Raw genomic sequence first — 19,144 nt, 5'->3', positions numbered from 1 at the left:
CAGAGATGCTGCTAAACTTCCTTTCACCTCCTTTTTCCGACAGCTCTCATAGGCTCCCATCAGATGGTAGCGATTTTCGGCCAGCATGTTATCGTGGCAAAATTGCTGCGATAAAACGCTTGTGTGAAGGCAGCCTAAGTGAGAACATAGAAAAGATAAATGGGCTAAGTTTTTAGCAAAGCTGACTATAAAAACTTAAATTTAAAAGGTTTTGGATGAAAAAATGACAGATTTTACAAAAAATTTTTCACAAATATCAAAAGATTAACCACTTCATGACACACATGCGACGATTTACACACTAATTGCACATAACCAGTACAGTTAGGACATAAATAGCCGTCCACAGCATATGCTGTGTATAAAGCTGGTGCTGGAGCAGAGCCTGCTTCATACTCGGTGGGTATATTCTGTCCATAACACCAACACCTGCCTGCAACAGCTGCAATGAGAGATAACTCTGATAGCATCTGGTAACTCTTTGAATGTCTCAAATGGTCACCCAACATTATATTACAGGTGGGCTGTTCAGGTATCATGGCTGTCTGGGGACTTTTAAAGGACCCCAGGGCAGCAATGATCGTTTGCCTATTGAAGATGTGTCAGTGGTACGTCTTTAATAGGCAGCCTGTTAAAATACTGTATAATGCAATACCGTATATTTATGTGTAAGTGATCAAATGATCGCAAGTTCAAGTCCACTATGGGTGCTAATAATAAAAAAAGATAAACTATAAAGATTTTTTTAATTATTATAAAAAAAATATTAAAGGTAAAAAGAAAAAACTTTTCCCCAGTCATCACATATAAAAAATAAAAATCTAATAATTGGCATCACTATATACGTAAAGGTTCAGTTTATTAAAATATTATTAATCCTGCATGATTAAGGCCTCGGTCAGATGACTGTTTTTTGCCGCGATTTGCGGATCGCATGACAGATGCGCATCCGCAAATCGCGTGACCGAGCCGACGATTTGCCGAAAAATCTGCAGCTAGCAGCGTTTTCGGCGAAACAGGCCCGATCAAAGGAGGGCTGTCCAACCCATTGAAATTCAATGGAGCCGGCAATACAGCAATGGGCTGCCGGCGAGCGCGGCATGAATTTTCGGGAAGGGCTTAAAAATATAAGCCGTTCCCTGAAAAACATCCAAAAATGTGTAAAAATAAAAAAAATATATACTCACCTTGTCCCTGCAGCCGGAGTTCAGCCGCAGCCGGCCGGCAGTTCTCCTGAACTGCGCTGTGTAGTATTCAGCAGGCGGGGATTTAAAATCCCCGCCTGCTGAATGGGCTGTCTCTGATTGGTCACAGCCCTCATTGCTGCCTTTGATTGGCTGAGCGCAGGGACCAATCAGGGCAGCTCTCAGCTGTCATTCAATAGCTGAGAGCTGCCCCTGATTTGTCCTTGCGCTCAGCCAATCAGAGGCAGCACTCACTCACCCATTCATGAATTCATGAATGGGTGAGAGCTGCCTCTGATTGGTGAGGGCTGGGACCAATCAGAGGCATCCCATTCAGCAGGCGGGGATTTTAAATCCCCGCCTGCTGAATACTACACAGAGCAGTTCAGGAGAACTGCCGGCCGGCCGCGGCTGAACTCCGGCTGCAGGGACAAGGTGAGTGTATATATATATATATATATATTTTTTTTTTTTTTACACATTTTTGGATGTTTTTCAGGGAAGGGCTTATATTTTTAAGCCCTTCTCGAAAATTCATCCTGCGCTCGCTGGCAGCCCATTGCTTTCAATGGAGCCTGCTGTATTGCCGGCTCCATTGAATTCAATGGGCAAACATTATTCTTCTCTGCCACAGCTGTAACAGCTGTGGCAGAGGAGAATGATCTTTATAGTATATGTTCTCAATGGAGTCGGCGCTGCTGCCGCCGGCCCCGTTGAGCGCATATATAGAACACAAGGAATCGCAGAACGCAGATAGGCGCGATCTGCGATTCCTCGTGTCCTATAATTTATCGGACATCCGCATAAAAAGCGGCCATGTGACCGATCCCATTCCGAGGCCTTATTCTGTCCGAATGAAAGTACGCAATCACAGAAGTGTGCTTTTTTGGCCACTTCATCTCCAAGAAAAAAAATTAAATAAAAAGTTACAAAAAGATGTATATTCCTCAAAATGGTACAAATGCCAACTACAGGTCTTCCTGCAAAAAAAATCAACTCTCACAGAGTCCCTTTGATGGAAAAATAAAGAAGCTATAGGAAACAAAAGATGGCAAAAGAAAACAATTCTTGTTAAAAAAAAAAGGTTATTTTTTTAATTATTACTATATAAAGAAACTAAATAAATTTGGTATCGTTGTGCTGCCACAGACCCACAGAATAAAGACAAAGTGTCATTCTTACTGCTTCATGAATGCCATAGAAATTACCCCAATTTATTGTAAAAAGATTTATTGATTATGGAGAATATAGACATGGCATCCATCAGCAGATAAAAATACAAAGGAGAAAAAGAAAGCGAAAGCACAAAAGGAGAAATCAGTGAAAACGTCATACATGTATCTGCATGTTTTGTATTTAGAAAAAAGAAAGAACTAATATAAATCAACTGCTTGTAGTGAAAAGAACGGGAAGTTTTATAAATCTACTTAATAAACTAGCTGTCAACTAATTATAGTGACCCTTTTCCTTTGTAATTCTATGAACATTTTTGTGTTGCAGAATAACAGGAAATTCTCAGAACTTATGTTTCTTCCAAAAAAAATATTTCTTGCTGTAGTTTGTTATGCTAACATTCCTTACCCATGCTAAGTTGCCAAAATTATTTTCCTGTGATTTCCTACAAGGAACAAATGCTTAAGTGTTATAACTTCAGATATAAACACAATGATGCTAAATTGGTTATCGTTTTTTCTTTTCCAGTAGGAAGCCATGGTGCATCTCGTTTTTCCCTAAAAATAAAATGTAAGGGTAAGATGTGAAATGTAAATTTCAATGTGAAAAGACAAAAATGTTTGCATTTTGTTCATCAGACTTTATAGTTTGATTTAGGTGTGACAAGGTTTTTAAAGAGGTTCTCCACCAAAATGTAATTTTTACAATAATCTGAACCACGTAATGGTAGTGGCTCATTTACACCATATTGTGGACCTCGTTGCATTCTCCAAAAAAGTACCTGATGCCAGCATAAAACACAGCGTTTTCTTAAGCCCTACCTATTGTTTTTTTTTCCTTGCATTAATCAGTGTGTAACTGAATGAGGCCTTATATTTTGAGGGATCAGTCGTACTTTCTACTTTCATTATTTTGGGATATATATACCTTAGTGTTTAAATTTAATTAATTTAAAGGAATTCTCCCATCTCAGCAAGTTATTCCCTATCTACAGAACAAAGTGAAACTTGCTGATCAGTGAAGGTTTGACTGCTGGGACTGCCACCAATTCTGAAATTTCTGCCATGTCCTTAAGTTCTAGCAGCGGTGACTACACATGCACTCCTCTGCTTAATTTACTTCGGTGGTACTGCTGAGTGCAGATCGCACAGGAAAATGGAGTATGGAACAGGTTTGTGGTCACTGAACAGATTGAAGCATGGCCCAGGGGCAAGCTACAAGCTTGAACCAAGAGCATGGATAACTTTCTAGGAGGTGGAATCAGGAACAGAGAGAAGAGATTTGGATCTGGAACCTAGACTATAAAGACAAGTAGCAGACCAGGAACTGGAACTTTGAGATACTGGGAACAGGGTCTAGAAACAGGTCAGGGTCTGAACTACATGATATCAAGTACAGCATCCAGGAGCAGGTCAGGGTTGCAACCAGATATTAACAGCAGGCCAGGGAAGGAACAAGGAAATTCTAGGAACAATATTCAAGTACAGGCTTCAGATAGAATCAGGAGTTGCCATAAACAGTAACTTGAATTAGGTCCCAGATAGAATCAGGACATGCTTTGGACAGAGCCAGCTAATGAAGAGATTAAGACTGGAGCCAAGTTTTGTCACCAAGAGAGCAGTGAGGGTGTGACTGACCAGCGAATGTAATAGGAGTGTAGTCAGGAGCAATCCAGTGGTGAGGAACAGAAGGAGCACTAGAGGTACCAGGCATAGTATCCAAGTGTCTAGGCAACAACACATTAGGAAGTAACCAGGAGTCTAGGCCAGAAGTAGTACCACAGGTACCAGAAGTAGTATTTAAGGTAAGAACTTCGTGAAGAAACAAGACCAAGGTTGGATACAGGATGAATTAAATAGTAATCCAAATTTATTAGAAACAAACATTTTAAAACAGCGCTCTGTGTCTAATGTGAGATGGATGCAATTTTTTTATTTTATAATATACTAGCTTACCCGTCGTGCTTTACTACGAAGACAGACAGACATACATACATACATTCGTTTTTATATATATATATATATATATATATATATATATAACAACCAATCACAGCACAGCTTTCATGTTACCTCAGTGGTATAATATATAACAACCAATTGCAGCGCAGTTTACATGTTACCTCAGCTTTATAATATATAACACCCAATCACAGCGCAGCTTTCATGTTACCTCAGCAGTAAGAGAAATAACAATCAATCACAGCGCAACTTTTATTCTGCCTCAGCAATATAAAAAATAGCAACCAATCACAGCACAGCTTTCATGTTACCTCAGTAGTATAAGAAGTAGCAACCAATCACAGCACAGCTTTCATGTTGCCTGAGCAGTACAATATATAGCAATCAATCACAGCACAGCTTTCATCTTACCTCAGCAGTATAAGAAATAGCAACCAATCAGAGCACAGCTTTCATCTTACCTCAGCAGTATAAGAAATAGCAACCAATCACAGCACAGCTTTCATTTTACCTCAGCATTCTCAATATCCAGCAATTGTCTTGCGAAACGTTCGGCGGGTGCATCATTCTGTAGTTGAACACGCATCCCGTTGCTCGTAATGCCTTTTTCTTTCGTGCTTAAGATGGAAATCAAACGATCTTTGTCTGGAGGGCAGAACTATCGACGATACTCACACGCGTCGCCTATCGTAGGATAGTTATACTATGCCAGAAACCTTCCCAGGAGTGTACTCAACAACTTCCCAAAGTTTCATGGTGATTGGATGAATGGTGTAGTAATGCATAAAGGACAGACAGACAGACAGACATACATACATTCATTTTTATATATAGATGACATCAGGAAGTGAGAGAATTAGGTTCCGTACGTAAAATTTGGACGCTAATTCTTTTGCGCTTAGAATTGAATAATCGAGTTTGGACCTATTAACTTTTCCTATTTATGACATAATCAATGCTCGTGCCAAATTTCATGTTTCTATGACATTGGAAAGTGAGAAAATTAGATTCTGTACGTAAAATTTGGACGCTAATTCTTTTGCGCTTAGAATTGAATAATTGAGTTGGGACCTATTAACTTTTCCTATTTATGACATAATCAATGCTCGTGCCAAATTTCATGTTTCTATGACATTGGAAAGTGAGAAAATTAGATTCTGTACGTAAAATTTGGATGCTAATTCTTTTGCGCTTAGAATTGAATAATTGAGTTGGGACCCATTAGCTTTTCCTATTTATGACATAATCAATGCTCGTGCCAAATTTCAAGTTTCTATGACATTGGGAAGTGAGAAAATTAGATTCCGTATGTAAAATTTGGACGCTAAGACTTTGGCGCTTAGAATTGAATAATTGAGTTGGGACCTATTAACTTTTCCTATTTATGACATAGTCAATGTTTGTGCCAAATTTCAAGTTTCTAAGACATCAGGAAGTGAGAGAATTGGTGGCAATGATGGAAATCGAAGATCTACGTGGGGGGGTGTAACTGTCGACGACGCTCGCACGCACGCCATGTATCATAGGATAGATGTACTATGCTAGTAATCTTCCCAGGAGTGTACTCAACAACTTCCCAAAGTTTCATGGCGATCGGATGAATGATGTAGTAGCGCATAAAGGACAAACAGACAGGCACACAGACACGCATACATTCAATTTTATACATATATAGATGTTCAAACTTACCTTGTGTGACAGTGATATCTACTCAGGACACACCGCTATACCCATAAACTAGGGATGATACAAGTATGTAATAGATAACTAATGGCCTCTGACCCCTGTCCAGTTTGGACATCCATATGTAGGGTTTACCTAGAGACAAAGAGACCCTAGGCTTTGGCATCAGAGTAACAAATTTAAAGTCAAAAATATATATACCAGTGCTCAGGTGTAAACCCAAAGTATTACCAAGTGGCAAAGACACTTACTTCCAATAGGGGATAGTGGACCTTCCTCCTACCCTCTTCCAGAATGACTCTTCAATACTCAAAATCCAAATTTTGGTTTATGCATCTCCAGGTTATCATCCATAACTGTCAGGGCTCAGTCACATGGGCATTTTAATGTGCGATTTATTATTTTTTTTTTTTTGTGTGTGTGTGCAGAACGCAAATGCACAAAAATTTGCATGACCGAAGCGGGCGGCGCGCAGAAAAATTGCACTTGGCCACGTTTTTCTGCACATAAAGTGCGCTGCCCTTTATCTCTTGCTGTGTCTGTAACAGCTGCAGCAGGGGATTCCTTGGATGTGAAACCCCTGGATGTGACAGCATTTCACCTTTGGTCAATGGGGCCGGTGGCAACAGCGCTGAGCCTCTCAGGGGGCAGGTCTGACTCACACCCCCTTCACACCCACTGCAGGACGGCCGCGCGGAACTCCGGCTGCCGGGAGCAGGTCAATATGTATATTTTTTTTATTTTAACACTTTTCTGGATGAATTGCAGGGAAGGGCTTATATATTTAAGCCCTTCCCGACAATTCATCCCATTCACGCCGGCAGCCCATTGCTTTCAATGGAGCCGGCTGTATTGCTGGCTCCATTGAATTTAATGGGCAAACATCGTTCTTCTCTTCCACAGCTGTTACAGCTGTGGCAGAGAAGAATGATTTGTCTTCTATATGTTCTCAATGGGGTCGGCGCTGCTGCCGCCGGCCCCATTAAGCGCATATAGAGAAGAGAACAGGAATCGCAGATCGCAGATAGGTGCGATCTGCGATTTCTGTTCTATAATTTATTGGACGAGCGCATAAAAAGCGCTCATGTGTCCGATACCATTGCAAAGCAATGGTTTTAAAAAATTGCCGGACGCATGCGCATGCGCAAATCGTGCGAAAAAACGCCCGTCTGACTAAGGCCTAATAGTGTCTTTTATATCTGCCCCAGTGGTAGTAGTGACCCCCACAGTAGCCCGGGTAGTAATAGCACCCCTCTGCGACTGATATACTTAGCTCCTACTTGTCTTCAAAACACCACTGCTTCTCTGCTCATCGCTGCTGCAGGTGAAAGCATGTGCGCCCAGACTCCTCCTACCTTCGCCTTTCCTCCTTTGAAACCAGTAAGGAGAGGTTAGGGTAGGAGAAAGCCAGGTGCACACATTGCCGTCAGTTTGTGCACCTGTAACAGTGCCACTAAGTGATCACTTTTGTGGTGACTAGACGTTGGCGCGCATGCCCACAGAGAGTGCTCTGAGTGTCCCCTTTGGCATTCTTGCCATAGATGCTCCACCACAGGTCTATATTATAACAATACTGATACGAGATGTTAAAGGAATATTTCCATATTGGCAAGTTATCCCCTCTCTACAGGGAAGAGCTTGCTGATTGGTGAGAGTCAACTGCTGGGACCTGAACTGATTCAGAAAAATCAAGGCCGAGAATTTTACAACATAGAATTCAATGAATGGCCAAGCACTGCCTGTGATTGGCTGAGTGCTGTGACCAATCACAGGCAGCACTCAGCTGTCATTCAATGAATGGCTGCGAGCTGTCTGTGATTGGCTGAGCGCTCAGCCAATCAGATACAGCCCCTTTAGCAGGCGGGGATTCTAAATCCCCGCCTGCTGAAAGAGCTTCAGAGCAGTGCAGGGAGAAGACAGGCTGGGCTCGCCTGAGTCCCGACAGCTGCAGAGAGGTGAGTATAATTTTTTTTTATTCTTAACACATTTTATTGATCATTTTTAGGGAAGGGCTTATATTTAAAGTCCTTCCCCGAAAATCACTGCAAGGGTTGCTGGCAGCCAATCGTCTGCAGCGGGGCGTCGGCAGCAGCCGCAGCCCCATTGAAGGCAATGGGCATGGACCTGCATTCACACATGTTTGTGAACGTATATGGGTGTGCACTTTTGTGTGCACCTATGTACGGCACACGCACACCCTCGTGTGAATACACCCTTACAGAGTTGCCATTATATGCATTGCTAATTTTTCTTTGTCTAAATGATGATTATAATCCATTCACTCGAGGTCGACTTTCGGTCACTTTATGGCTCAACTTTCTCCATGCTTTCCTATCCTTGATCGCTTCTTTCAGTTCTTACATGTGCATGTTTCAATCTTGATTGTGTCCAGCCAGTGTGCTCTTTGTCGTCTTTTTCTTCATGGCCCACTAACTGTGCCAAGCATCAATGTTGTTTCCAGAAAATTGACTTGCATGTCCAAAGTATGAGAGCCACTGTTTTCTGATTTTGCCCTCTAGCAATATTTTTGGTTTGGTATGCTCTAGGACAGTGGTGGCGAACCTATGGCATGCGGGCCAGAGGCAGCGCGCAGAGCCCTCCCTGCTGGCACGCGCCGCTGTTGGCCACTCACCACTTTAGTGAATATCGGCAGGGGCCGTGGCTCCCCTGCCGGAATTCACTCAGCTGTGCAGCTAGCAGCGCTTATCCCGGCGCACACTGTGACATCAGTGTGCAGCCGGGATCCTCCTCCCCCCTCCCGACGTCGGTATTTTTGTATTACATCGCCACCGGAAGTTAGGGGTGATGACACAATTCAGGAATTTGACATGTCACGCCCCCAGCTTGTGATTGTGTGGCTTGAGGAGAGTAAGCGTCAGCGGCGGAGGCATGGCCACATGCAGCGCCGGCGGGATAAGGACAGGGATTTGCGGCGTCAGCAGGACACTGAGCGCCGGTGGCAGCACCACACCCGCTGGCTGAAAAATTGATCTCTTGATTTACATTTCAATTTTTCTTTTTGAAAGCTCTAAGATAAACTGAGAGACTGATTGCTGCAGCTGACTTGCAGGCAGTGGCATAACTAAAGGAATTGCTGGGGATGCGGTTGTACCCGAGCCCAGGAGCCTTATGGGGCCCATAAGGTCTCTCTTCTGCTTATTGGGAGCCCAGTACTATGAATAAAGCATTATAGTTGGGGGCCTTGTTACAGGTTTTGCATTGGGGCCCGGGAGCTTCAAGTTACACCTCTGCATTAAGGGGTTAAGAGAAGTTGGGGGGCACCAAGATAAACTTTTGCACCCGGGCCCATGAGCCTTTAGCTACGCCCCTTCTTGCTCTCCCCTGTTTCTGACATGTTAGAGATATTTGACTGCTGGATAACCACTTAATGCTATATGACGTTCGTTAACGTCATGGTTGCGTGGTACTTAATGCACCAAGACGTAAACTTACGTTATGTGGATGGCGCTGGATCAGAAGCTGTGAATGATGCCAACCTGATGCTTATAAAAAGCTATAATAACACAACATATCTCTAGCAAAGAGACACAAATGCAAAATTTGTCGCAACAAGCAGCCTAAGACCGTCTAAGAGTGGATGGTGGTAAACCCTTTACTTTCACTCGCCGGAGGTTAAAGGTCGTAAGACCTGCTCTCACTCCCTGGAGAGTAACAGCAGCTGGAAGAATGACTGCACTTCACTAAAAAGTGAAATTAAGATTCAAAAGAGGGATATGGCAAAGTGATTTGTTTCTTAATTTTATCAATACTTGTATTTTGTCATTCTGATTAAGGCTAATTTCACACAGGCGATCGCAATATCAGGCCGTGAAACTCTGCCCAATATCGCACACAGGAACGTGCGATGTCCCCTCGGATGCGAGGCATTTTTGTGTCAAAAACACGTCCCATCAAGCCCTGCTGGAGGATCGGCAAGTGTTTTTCATTGTTTTCAATAGGAAAACTCACACTCGCGTGTCCCCCGCACGCGGTGCAATGTTTTTCCAGCCCCATTGACATTCCACTTTTTTTTTCCCAGCACCAAAATGCGATGCAGGTAAAAAAAATTAAAAAAAAACGCTCATGTTTATGAGAAGGAGTTTCATATTTGTGCATCTCACAATGCGCTAATCTTGTGCGTTTTTACTTGAAATAATATTTAAGACTACTGGTGCAAAATTAAGTGATATCGGGGAGCTCTGGTTTCTGGAATTCCGAGATGTTGCTGAGAAACCCCTGCTCGATACTTTGTTGGACACATATCATCTACTTTCAAAATAAACAATTGGGAAATCCCAGCCATAGATAAGAATACACCCACCAAACTCTGAGAGAATGGCATTTTATCAGGATAAATAAAAATGTATATTTTTTTGATAAGCAATTATTTAATGACAAGACAGATGAACATATCTGATGCTTGACAGACCTATGTGAAAATGACGTGGTTCCTGATAGTTATTTTGGAGTTACAAGACAAGTGTCTTTGCGATTATTCATATACTCCCTATTTGGGACTTTTCACACGGGATGGCAATATGCTACAAGATGCAGCCAAATCTACAGCTGTGGAATTCCACACTAAAATTTCAGACCTAACTGCGGATTTTGTTGCAGAATTGCAGGCTGATTTTAAGCCATTTTCAATGCTGCATCAAAATCTGCATGTAACCTGCAGAATCTACCGCAGCTTGTGGTTTGTCATGCGGCCTATTCTTTCCTGTGTGAAAGGTTCCTTTTTTTTTTTTTTTTTTAATTCGAACATTATTTTTACTAATTAATAGAGATGAGCGAACACCAAAATGTTCGGGTGTTCGTTATTCGGAACGAACTTCCCGTGATGCTCGAGGGTTCGTTTCGAACAACGAACCCCATTGAAGTCAATGGGCGACCAGAACATTTTTGTATTTCGCCGATGCTCGCTAAGGTTTTCATGTGTGAAAATCTGGGCAATTCAGGAAAGTGATGGGAATGACACAGTGACGGATAGGGCAGGCGAGGGGCTACGTGTTGGGCTGCATCTCAAGTTCACAGGTGCCACTATTAAGCCACAATACCGGCAAGAGTGGGCCCCCCCCCTCCCAACAACTTTTACTTCTGAAAAGCCCTCATTAGCATGGCATACCTTTGCTAAGCACCACACTACCTCCAACAAAGCACAATCACTGCCTGCATGACACTCCACTGACACTTCTCCTGGGTTACATGCTGCCCAACCGCCCCCCCTCCCCCCCCACAGCGCACACCAAAGTGTCCCTGGGCAGCCTTCAGCTGCCCTCATGCCACACCACGCTCATGTCTATTTAGAATTGCGTCTGCCATGACGAGGGACCGCAGGCACACACTGCAGAGGTTGGCACGGCTAGGCAGCGACCCTCTTTAAAAGTGGCGGGGCGATAGCCCACAATGCTGTACAGAAGCAATGAGAAATAGAATCCTGTGCCACCGCCATCAGGAGCTGCACACGTGGGCATAGCAATGGGGAACCTATGTGCCACACACTATTCATTCTGTCAAGGTGTCTGCATGCCCCAGTCAGACCGGGCTTTTTAATTCATAGACACAGGCAGGTACAACTCCCTATTGTGAAGTCCCTGTCGACCCACAGCATGGGTGGCTCCCTGGGACCCACCGGCGGTACACAGAAATATCCCATTGCATTGCCCAACACAGCTGAGGTAGTAATGTCGTGCTTAATGCAGGTGGGCTTCGGCCCACACTGCATGCCCCAGTCTGACTGGGGTTCTTTATAAGTGTACAGATGTAGTAAAAACTCCGTGTGCACCTACAGCATGGGTGGGTGCCAGGAAGCCACCGGCGGTACATAGAAATATCCCATTGCATTGCCCAACACAGCTGAGGTAGTAATGTTGTGCTTAACCCTTTCCAATCCAATTTGTATATGGTTTTCCTAGGGGGCTTACTCTTTTTCTGCTGTTATACAACGGCGCTATATGCTGGCTAAAGCCAGTACTGCATGAGCTGACACGTAGGATAGGCTCCGACAGCAGAGAGGCTGGCAATATACAGTAAGAGAACCCCGACGGACGTCTACCAACAACGGAGCTGTACAGCCTTAAACCCTAATGTCTTCACAGGTCACACAGTGGACTGGAAAGGGCTAATGCAGGTGGGTTTCGGCCCACACTGCATGCCCCAGTCAGACTGGGGTTCTTTACAAGTGGACACATGTAGGTTAAACTCCCTGTGGACCCACTGCCTGGGTGGGTGCCAGGAAGCCACCGGCGGTACATAGAAATATCCCATTGCATTGCCCAACACAGCTGAGGTAGTAATGTCGTGTGTAATACAGGTGGGCTTCGGCCCACACTGCATGCCCCAGTCAGACGGGTTCTTTAGAAGTGTACAGATGTATTAAAAACTCAGTGTGCACCTACAGCATGGGTGGCTCCCTGGAACCCACCGGCGGTTCATAAAAATATCCCATTGCATTGCCCAACACAGCTGAGGTAACGTCAGCTGTAATGCAGGTGGCCTAAAAATTAATTTGATTACACTGTAGGCGAGGGCCCACAAAAATTGCTGTATCAACAGTACTAATGTACATCCCAAAAATTGGCCATGGCCAGCCAAGAGGGCAGGTGAAACCCATTAATCGCTTTGGTTAATGTGGCTTAAGTGGTAACTAGGCCTGGAGGCAGCCCAGTGTAACGAAAAATTGGTTCAAGTTAAAGTTCCAATGCTTTTAAGCGCATTGAAACTTATAAAAATTGTTCTGAAAAATTATTTGAGTGAGCCTTGTGGCCCTAAGAAAAATTGCCCGTTCAGCGTGATTACGTGAGGTTTCAGGAGGAGGAGCAGGAGGAGGAGGAGGAGGAATATTAGACACAGATTGATGAAGCAGAAATGTCCCCGTTTTGGATGGTGAGAGAGAACGTAGCTTCCATCCGCGGGTGCAGCCTACGTATTGCTTACGTATCGCTGCTGTCCGCTGGTGGAGAACAGAAGTCTGGGGAAATCCAGCCTTTGTTCATCTTGATGAGTGTTAGCCTGTCGGCACTGTCGGTTGACAAGCGGCTACGCTTATCTGTGATGATTCCCCCAGCCGCACTAAACACCCTCTCCGACAAGACGCTAGCCGCAGGACAAGCAAGCACCTCCAGGGCATACAGCGCTAGTTCAGGCCACATGTCCAGCTTCGACACCCAGTAGTTGTAGGGGGCAGAGGCGTCACCAAGGATGGTCGTGCGATCCGCTACGTACTCCCTCACCATCCTTTTACAGTGCTCCCGCCGACTCAGCCGTGACTGGGGAGCGGTGACACAGTCTTGGTGGGGAGCCATAAAGCTGGCCAGGCCCTTAAAGACTGTTGCACTGCCTGGGATGTACATGCTGCCTGATCTACGCACATCCCCTGCTACCTTGCCCTCGGTACTGCGCCTTCTGCCACTAGCGCTGTCGGCTGGGAATTTTACCATCAGCTTGTCCGCAAGGGTCCTGTGGTATAGCAACACTCTCGAACCCCTTTCCTCTTTGGGAATCAGAGTGGGCAGGTTCTCCTTATACCGTGGATCGAGCAGTGTGTACACCCAGTAATCCGTAGTGGCCAGAATGCGTGCAACGCGAGGGTCACGAGAAAGGCATCCTAACATGAAGTCAGCCATGTGTGCCAGGGTACCTGTACGCAACACATGGCTGTCTTCACTAGGAAGATCACTTTCAGGATCCTCCTCCTCCTCCTCCTCCTCAGGCCATACACGCTGAAAGGATGACAGGCAATCAGCCGGTGTACCGTCAGCAGCGGCCCAAGCTGTCTCTTCCCCCTCCTCCTCATCCTCCTCATGCTCCTCCTCCTCCTCCTGTACGCGCTGAGAAATAGACAGGAGGGTGCCCTGACTATCCAGCGGCATACTGTCTTCCCCCGCCCCCGTTTCCGAGCGCAAAGCAGCTGCCTTTATGGTTTGCAGGGAATTTCTCAAGATGCATAGCAGAGGAATGGTGACGCTAATGATTGTAGCATCGCCGCTCACCACCTGGGTAGACTCCTCAAAATTACCAAGGACATGGCAGATGTCTGCCAACCAGGCCCACTCTTCTGAAAGGAATTGAGGAGGCTGACTCCCACTGCGCCGCCCATGTTGGAGTTGGTATTCGACTATAGCTCTACGTTGTTCATAGAGCCTGGCCAACATGTGGAGCGTAGAGTTCCACCGTGTGGGCACGTCGCACAGCAGTCGGTGCACTGGCAGCTTAAAGTGATGTTGCAGGGTGCGCAGGGTGGCAGCGTCCGTGTGGGACTTGCGGAAATGTGCACAGAGCCGGCGCGCCTTTACGAGCAGGTCTGACAAGCGTGGGTAGCTTTTCAGAAACCGCTGAACCACCAAATTAAAGACGTGGGCCAGGCATGGCACGTGCGTGAGGCTGCCAAGCTGCAGAGCCGCCACCAGGTTACGGCCGTTGTCACACACGACCATGCCCGGTTGGAGGCTCAGCGGCGCAAGCCAGCGGTCGGTCTGCTGTGTCAGACCCTGCAGCAGTTCGTGGGCCGTGTGCCTCTTATCGCCTAAGCTGAGTAGTTTCAGCACGGCCTGCTGACGCTTGCCCACCGCTGTGCTGCCACACCGCGCGACACCGACTGCTGGCGACATGCTGCTGCTAACACATCTTGATTGCGAGACAGAGGAGGAGGAGGAGGAGGAGGAGGGTGCTTTAGTGGAGGAAGCATACACCTCCGCAGATACCAGCACCGAGCTGGGGCCCGCAATTCTGGGGGTGGGTAGGACGTGAGCGGTCCCAGGCTCTGACTCTGTCCCAGCCTCCACTAAATTCACCCAATGTGCCGTCAGGGAGATGTAGTGGCCCTGCCCGCCTGTGCTTGTCCACGTGTCCGTAGTTAAGTGGACCGTGGCAGTAACCGCGTTGGTGAGGGCGCGCACAATGTTGCGGGAGACGTGGTCGTGCAGGGCTGGGACGGCACATCGGGAAAAGTAGTGGCGACTGGGAACTGAGTAGCGCGGGGCCGCCGCCTCCATGATACTTTTGAAGGACTCAGTTTCCACAACCCTATACGGCAGCATCTCAAGGCTGATGAATTTTGCTATGCGGACGGTTAACGTTTGAGCGTGCGGGTGCGTGGCGGCGTACTTGCGCTTGCGCTCGAACACTTGCGCAAGCGACGGCTGAACGGTGCGCTGAACTACACTGCTGGATGGGGCCGAGGACAGCGGAGATGAGGGTGTGGGTGCAGGCCATGAGGCGGTAGTGCCTTTGTCCTGAGAGGGGGGTTGCATCTCAGTGGCAGGTTGGGGCACAGGGGGAGAGGCAGGGGTGCAAACCGGAGGCGGTGAACGGCGTTCGTCCCACCTTGTGGGGTGCTTGGCCATCATATGTCTGCGCATGGTGGTGGTGGTGAGGCTGTTGGTGTTGGCTCCCCGGATGAGCTTTGCGCAACAAAGGTTGCACACCACTGTTCGTCGGTCGTCAGGCGTCTCTGTGAAAAACTGCCAGACCTTAGAGCACCTCGGCCTCTGCAGGGTGGCATGGCGCGAGGGGGCGCTTTGGGAAACACTTGGTGGATTATTCGGTCTGGCCCTGCCTCTACCCCTGGCCCTGGCCACCGCACTGCCTCTTGCAACCTGCCCTGCTGATGCCCTTGACTCCCCCTCTGAAGACCTGTCCTCCTGAGTAAGCGTTGCACACCAGGTGGGGTCAGTCACCTCATCGTCCTGCTGCTCTTCCTCCGAATCCTCTGTGCGCTGCTCCCTTGGACTTACTGCCCTTACTACTACCTCACTGCAAGACAACTGTGTCTGATCGTCATCGTCCTCCTCACCCACAGAAAGTTGTTGAGACAGTTGGCGGAAGTCCCCAGCCTCTTCCCTCGGACCCCGGGAACTTTCGAATGGTTGGGCATCAGTGACGATAAACTCCTCTGGTGGGAGAGGAACCGCTGCTGCCCAATCTAAGCAGGGGCCCGAGAACAGTTCCTGGGAGTGTTCCCGCTCCTGAGCAGGTGTCATTGTAGTGGAGTGAGGAGGCTGGGAGGAAGGAGGAGCAGCAGACAGAGGATTCGGATTTGCAGCAGTGGACGGCGCAGAACTGCGTGTTGACGATAGGTTGCTCGAAGCACTTTCTGCCATCCAGGACAGGACCTGCTCACACTGCTCATTTTCTAATAACCGTCTCCCGCGTGGACCCATTAATTGGGCGATGAATGTGGGGACGCCAGAAACGTGCCTCTCTCCTAATCGCGCAGCAGTCGGCTGCGACACACCGGGATCAGGAGCTCGGGCTGTGCCCACACCCTGACTTGGCCCTCCGCGTCCTCGGCCGCGTCCACGTCCTCTAGGCCTACCCCTACCCCTCAGCATGCTGTATTACCAGTGATTTGATTTCACAGGCAGGAAATAAATTGGCGCAAGACTGCAGGCCAAATATAATTTTTGCCCTTTTTGGAAAACGAAAGGCCCCACTGCCTCTAGTGAATGAATTATCTAAGTTTAATAACTGTGCTGTGTCCCTGCTTATGTGTCACAGAACGTGAGGGTAGCAGAGTTATTATAACTCTTGGAGAGCAGGTATTTTTTTCCCAATTAAGGAAAGCAAATGGCGAAGCCAGCAGTAAAGCGTAGCTGGGTGCGTCTGATTTAGCAATGTTGTTCAAGCAGCTCACACGTGTCCACCGCCCTTAGGACGGACAGAGGCTGGACAAATAGATTTGTTTTCAGTTTTTTTCCACCAAAAGGCAGCACTGCGTATATTCAATGAACATGAGAAGTTTAATAACTGTGCTGTGTCCCTGCTTATGTGTCACAGAATGTGAGGGTAGCAGAGTTATTATAACTCTTGGAGAGCAGGTATTTTTTTCCCAATTAAGGAAAGCAAATGGCGAAGCCAGCAGTAAAGCGTAGCTGGGTGCGTCTGATTTAGCAATGTTGTTCAAGCAGCTCACACGTGTCCACCGCCCGTAAGGACGGACAGAGGCTGGACAAATAGATTTGTTTTCAGTTTTTTTCCACCAAAAGGCAGCACTGCGTATATTCAATGAACATGAGAAGTTTAATAACTGTGCTGTGTCCCTGCTTATGTGTCACAGAACGTGAGGGTAGCAGAGTTATTATAACTCTTGGAGAGCAGGTATTTTTTTCCCAATTAAGGAAAGCAAATGGCGAAGCCAGCAGTAAAGCGTAGCTGGGTGCGTCTGATTTAGCAATGTTGTTCAAGCAGCTCACACGTGTCCACCGCCCTTAGGACGGACAGAGGCTGGACAAATAGATTTGTTTTCAGTTTTTTTCCACCAAAAGGCAGCACTGCGTATATTCAATGAACATGAGAAGTTTAATAACTGTGCTGTGTCCCTGCTTATGTGTCACAGAACGTGAGGGTAGCAGAGTTATTATAACTCTTGGAGAGCAGGTATTTTTTTCCCAATTAAGGAAAGCAAATGGCGAAGCCAGCAGTAAAGCGTAGCTGGGTGCGTCTGATTTAGCACTGTTGTTCAAGCAGCTCACACGTGTCCACCGCCCGTAAGGACGGACAGAGGCTGGACAAATAGATTTGTTTTCAGTTTTTTTCCACCAAAAGGCAGCACTGAGTATATTCTATGAATAATAACTGTGTTGTGGCCCTGCCTATACAATTCTTTCCCTGCAGTATCAATGGAGGGTGCAATGGTCTGCAGAGGCGATTTTGAGAAGCAAAAAAAAATGCAGCACAGCTAACAGCAGCCTGGACAGTACTGCACACGGATAAATATGGCCCTAGAAAGGACCGTTGAGGTTCTTGAAGGCTACACTCACTCCTAACACTCTCCCTGCCTATGCAGCACTTCTGTCCCTAATGCCAGGTGCAACGGTCTGCAGAGGTGATTTTGAGAAAAAAAAAATTTGCCACTGCTAACAGCAGCCAACACACAGCTATCAGTGGCCCTAATAAGGACCTTTGGGGGGTCTTGAAGCCTACACTAACTACCAATTCTTTCCCTACAGCAGCTCCGGTACAAACAGCACTGTCCCTCATCTAACTCACACCGCATCTGAGGCGAACCGCGGGAGGGGCCGACTTTTATGTTCGGGTGACACCTGATCTCCCCAGCCACTCACAGCAGGGGGGTGTTATAGGGCTTGAACGTCACAGGGGGAAGTTGTAATGCCTTCCCTGTCTTTCAATTGGCCAGAAAAGCGCGCTAACGTCTCAGGGAAGGAAGTGAAAGTAACCAGAACACCGCATGGTGTTCGTTACGAATAACGAACATCCCGAACACCCTAATATTCGCGCGAATATCAAGCTCGGACGAACGCGTTCGCTCATCTCTACTAATTAACTAATTATTGTTTATTCCTGACCTATGGGAGTGCATATGCATGGGACTCTGAAAAGACTCAGATTTTCATACCGCACACTGATTTCAGAGGGGGGACACCGCTGGATTGCGGGAGCTGGAGTGTATAAAATAATGTAAATCGCTCAGCTCTCTATCACGTCCCCTAACAGCAACGTATCTTTGAATATGGTGCTGTGGGGCCATGACAGGTTCCCTTTAATGCTGCTTCTGTGACACTAGATGTCAGTACTGAGCAAGAGAACATACATTAACCCCTTGAGTGGCACGCCCGGAAATTTTCCGGGACGAGCTCCACTGCTCATAGTGACATAGCCCGGTATGTATCACTATGGGAGCTGCAGAGCACAATGCCACAAGCTGTGACAGTGTGCTCTGCCTGCACAGTCCCACAAAGAACAAAGCAAGGGCTTTGAAAAACCAGCAGAAGATATTGCCGACATGTCGGCAATGTCCTGCTTTGTTTACAGGTTGCCATAGAGACCATCGGCTTGTCAGAAGCAAGCCGATGATCTCTGTGACAGGGAGAGCTTGGTGCTTGGCTATCAAAGGACAGCTAGGTACCAGCTCTTACAGCAGAGATCAGAGAAAACCTCTGATCTCTGCTGTGTTAACCCTTTACATGCTGCAGTCTATGTGACTGCAGCATGTAAAGGGCTGTCACTGCAGCATGTAAAGGGCTGTCACCATCGGACCCCCAGAATGTGATCAGGGGGTCCTGATGGGTCCCTGTGGAAGTCCCCTAAAGGGACAAAAAAAAAAAGTTAAAAAAAAAAAAAAAGTTAAAAAATTATAAAAACACTTGTCTCCCTTTACTTTGTAAAAAATCAAAAATTTAATCA

At 46.6% G+C, this 19,144-nt stretch overlaps 1 protein-coding gene across 5 annotated transcripts in view; it reads left to right on the top strand.

The window, feature by feature from the left end:
• The window catches only part of LOC136582858 (transmembrane protein 272-like), a 66,151-nt gene that overhangs the window by 17,577 nt on the left and 29,430 nt on the right, over nt 1-19,144 (top strand). For 3 of the 5 annotated variants that reach the window (XM_066584129.1, XM_066584128.1, XM_066584132.1), the window contains exon 3: nt 2,886-2,927. In XM_066584129.1, coding sequence (XP_066440226.1) covers nt 2,886-2,927 — 42 coding nt within the window. The remainder of the gene's footprint in view (nt 1-2,885; nt 2,928-19,144) is intronic. The other 2 variants (XM_066584131.1, XM_066584130.1) reach the window with 1 other exon arrangement.

The sequence above is a fragment of the Eleutherodactylus coqui genome, chromosome 11, assembly GCF_035609145.1.
Source record: "Eleutherodactylus coqui strain aEleCoq1 chromosome 11, aEleCoq1.hap1, whole genome shotgun sequence".
Lineage (NCBI taxonomy): Eukaryota > Metazoa > Chordata > Amphibia > Anura > Eleutherodactylidae > Eleutherodactylus > Eleutherodactylus coqui.
The sequence above is the reverse complement of the archived record's forward strand: the minus strand, read 5'-3'. Positions and strand labels throughout refer to the sequence as shown.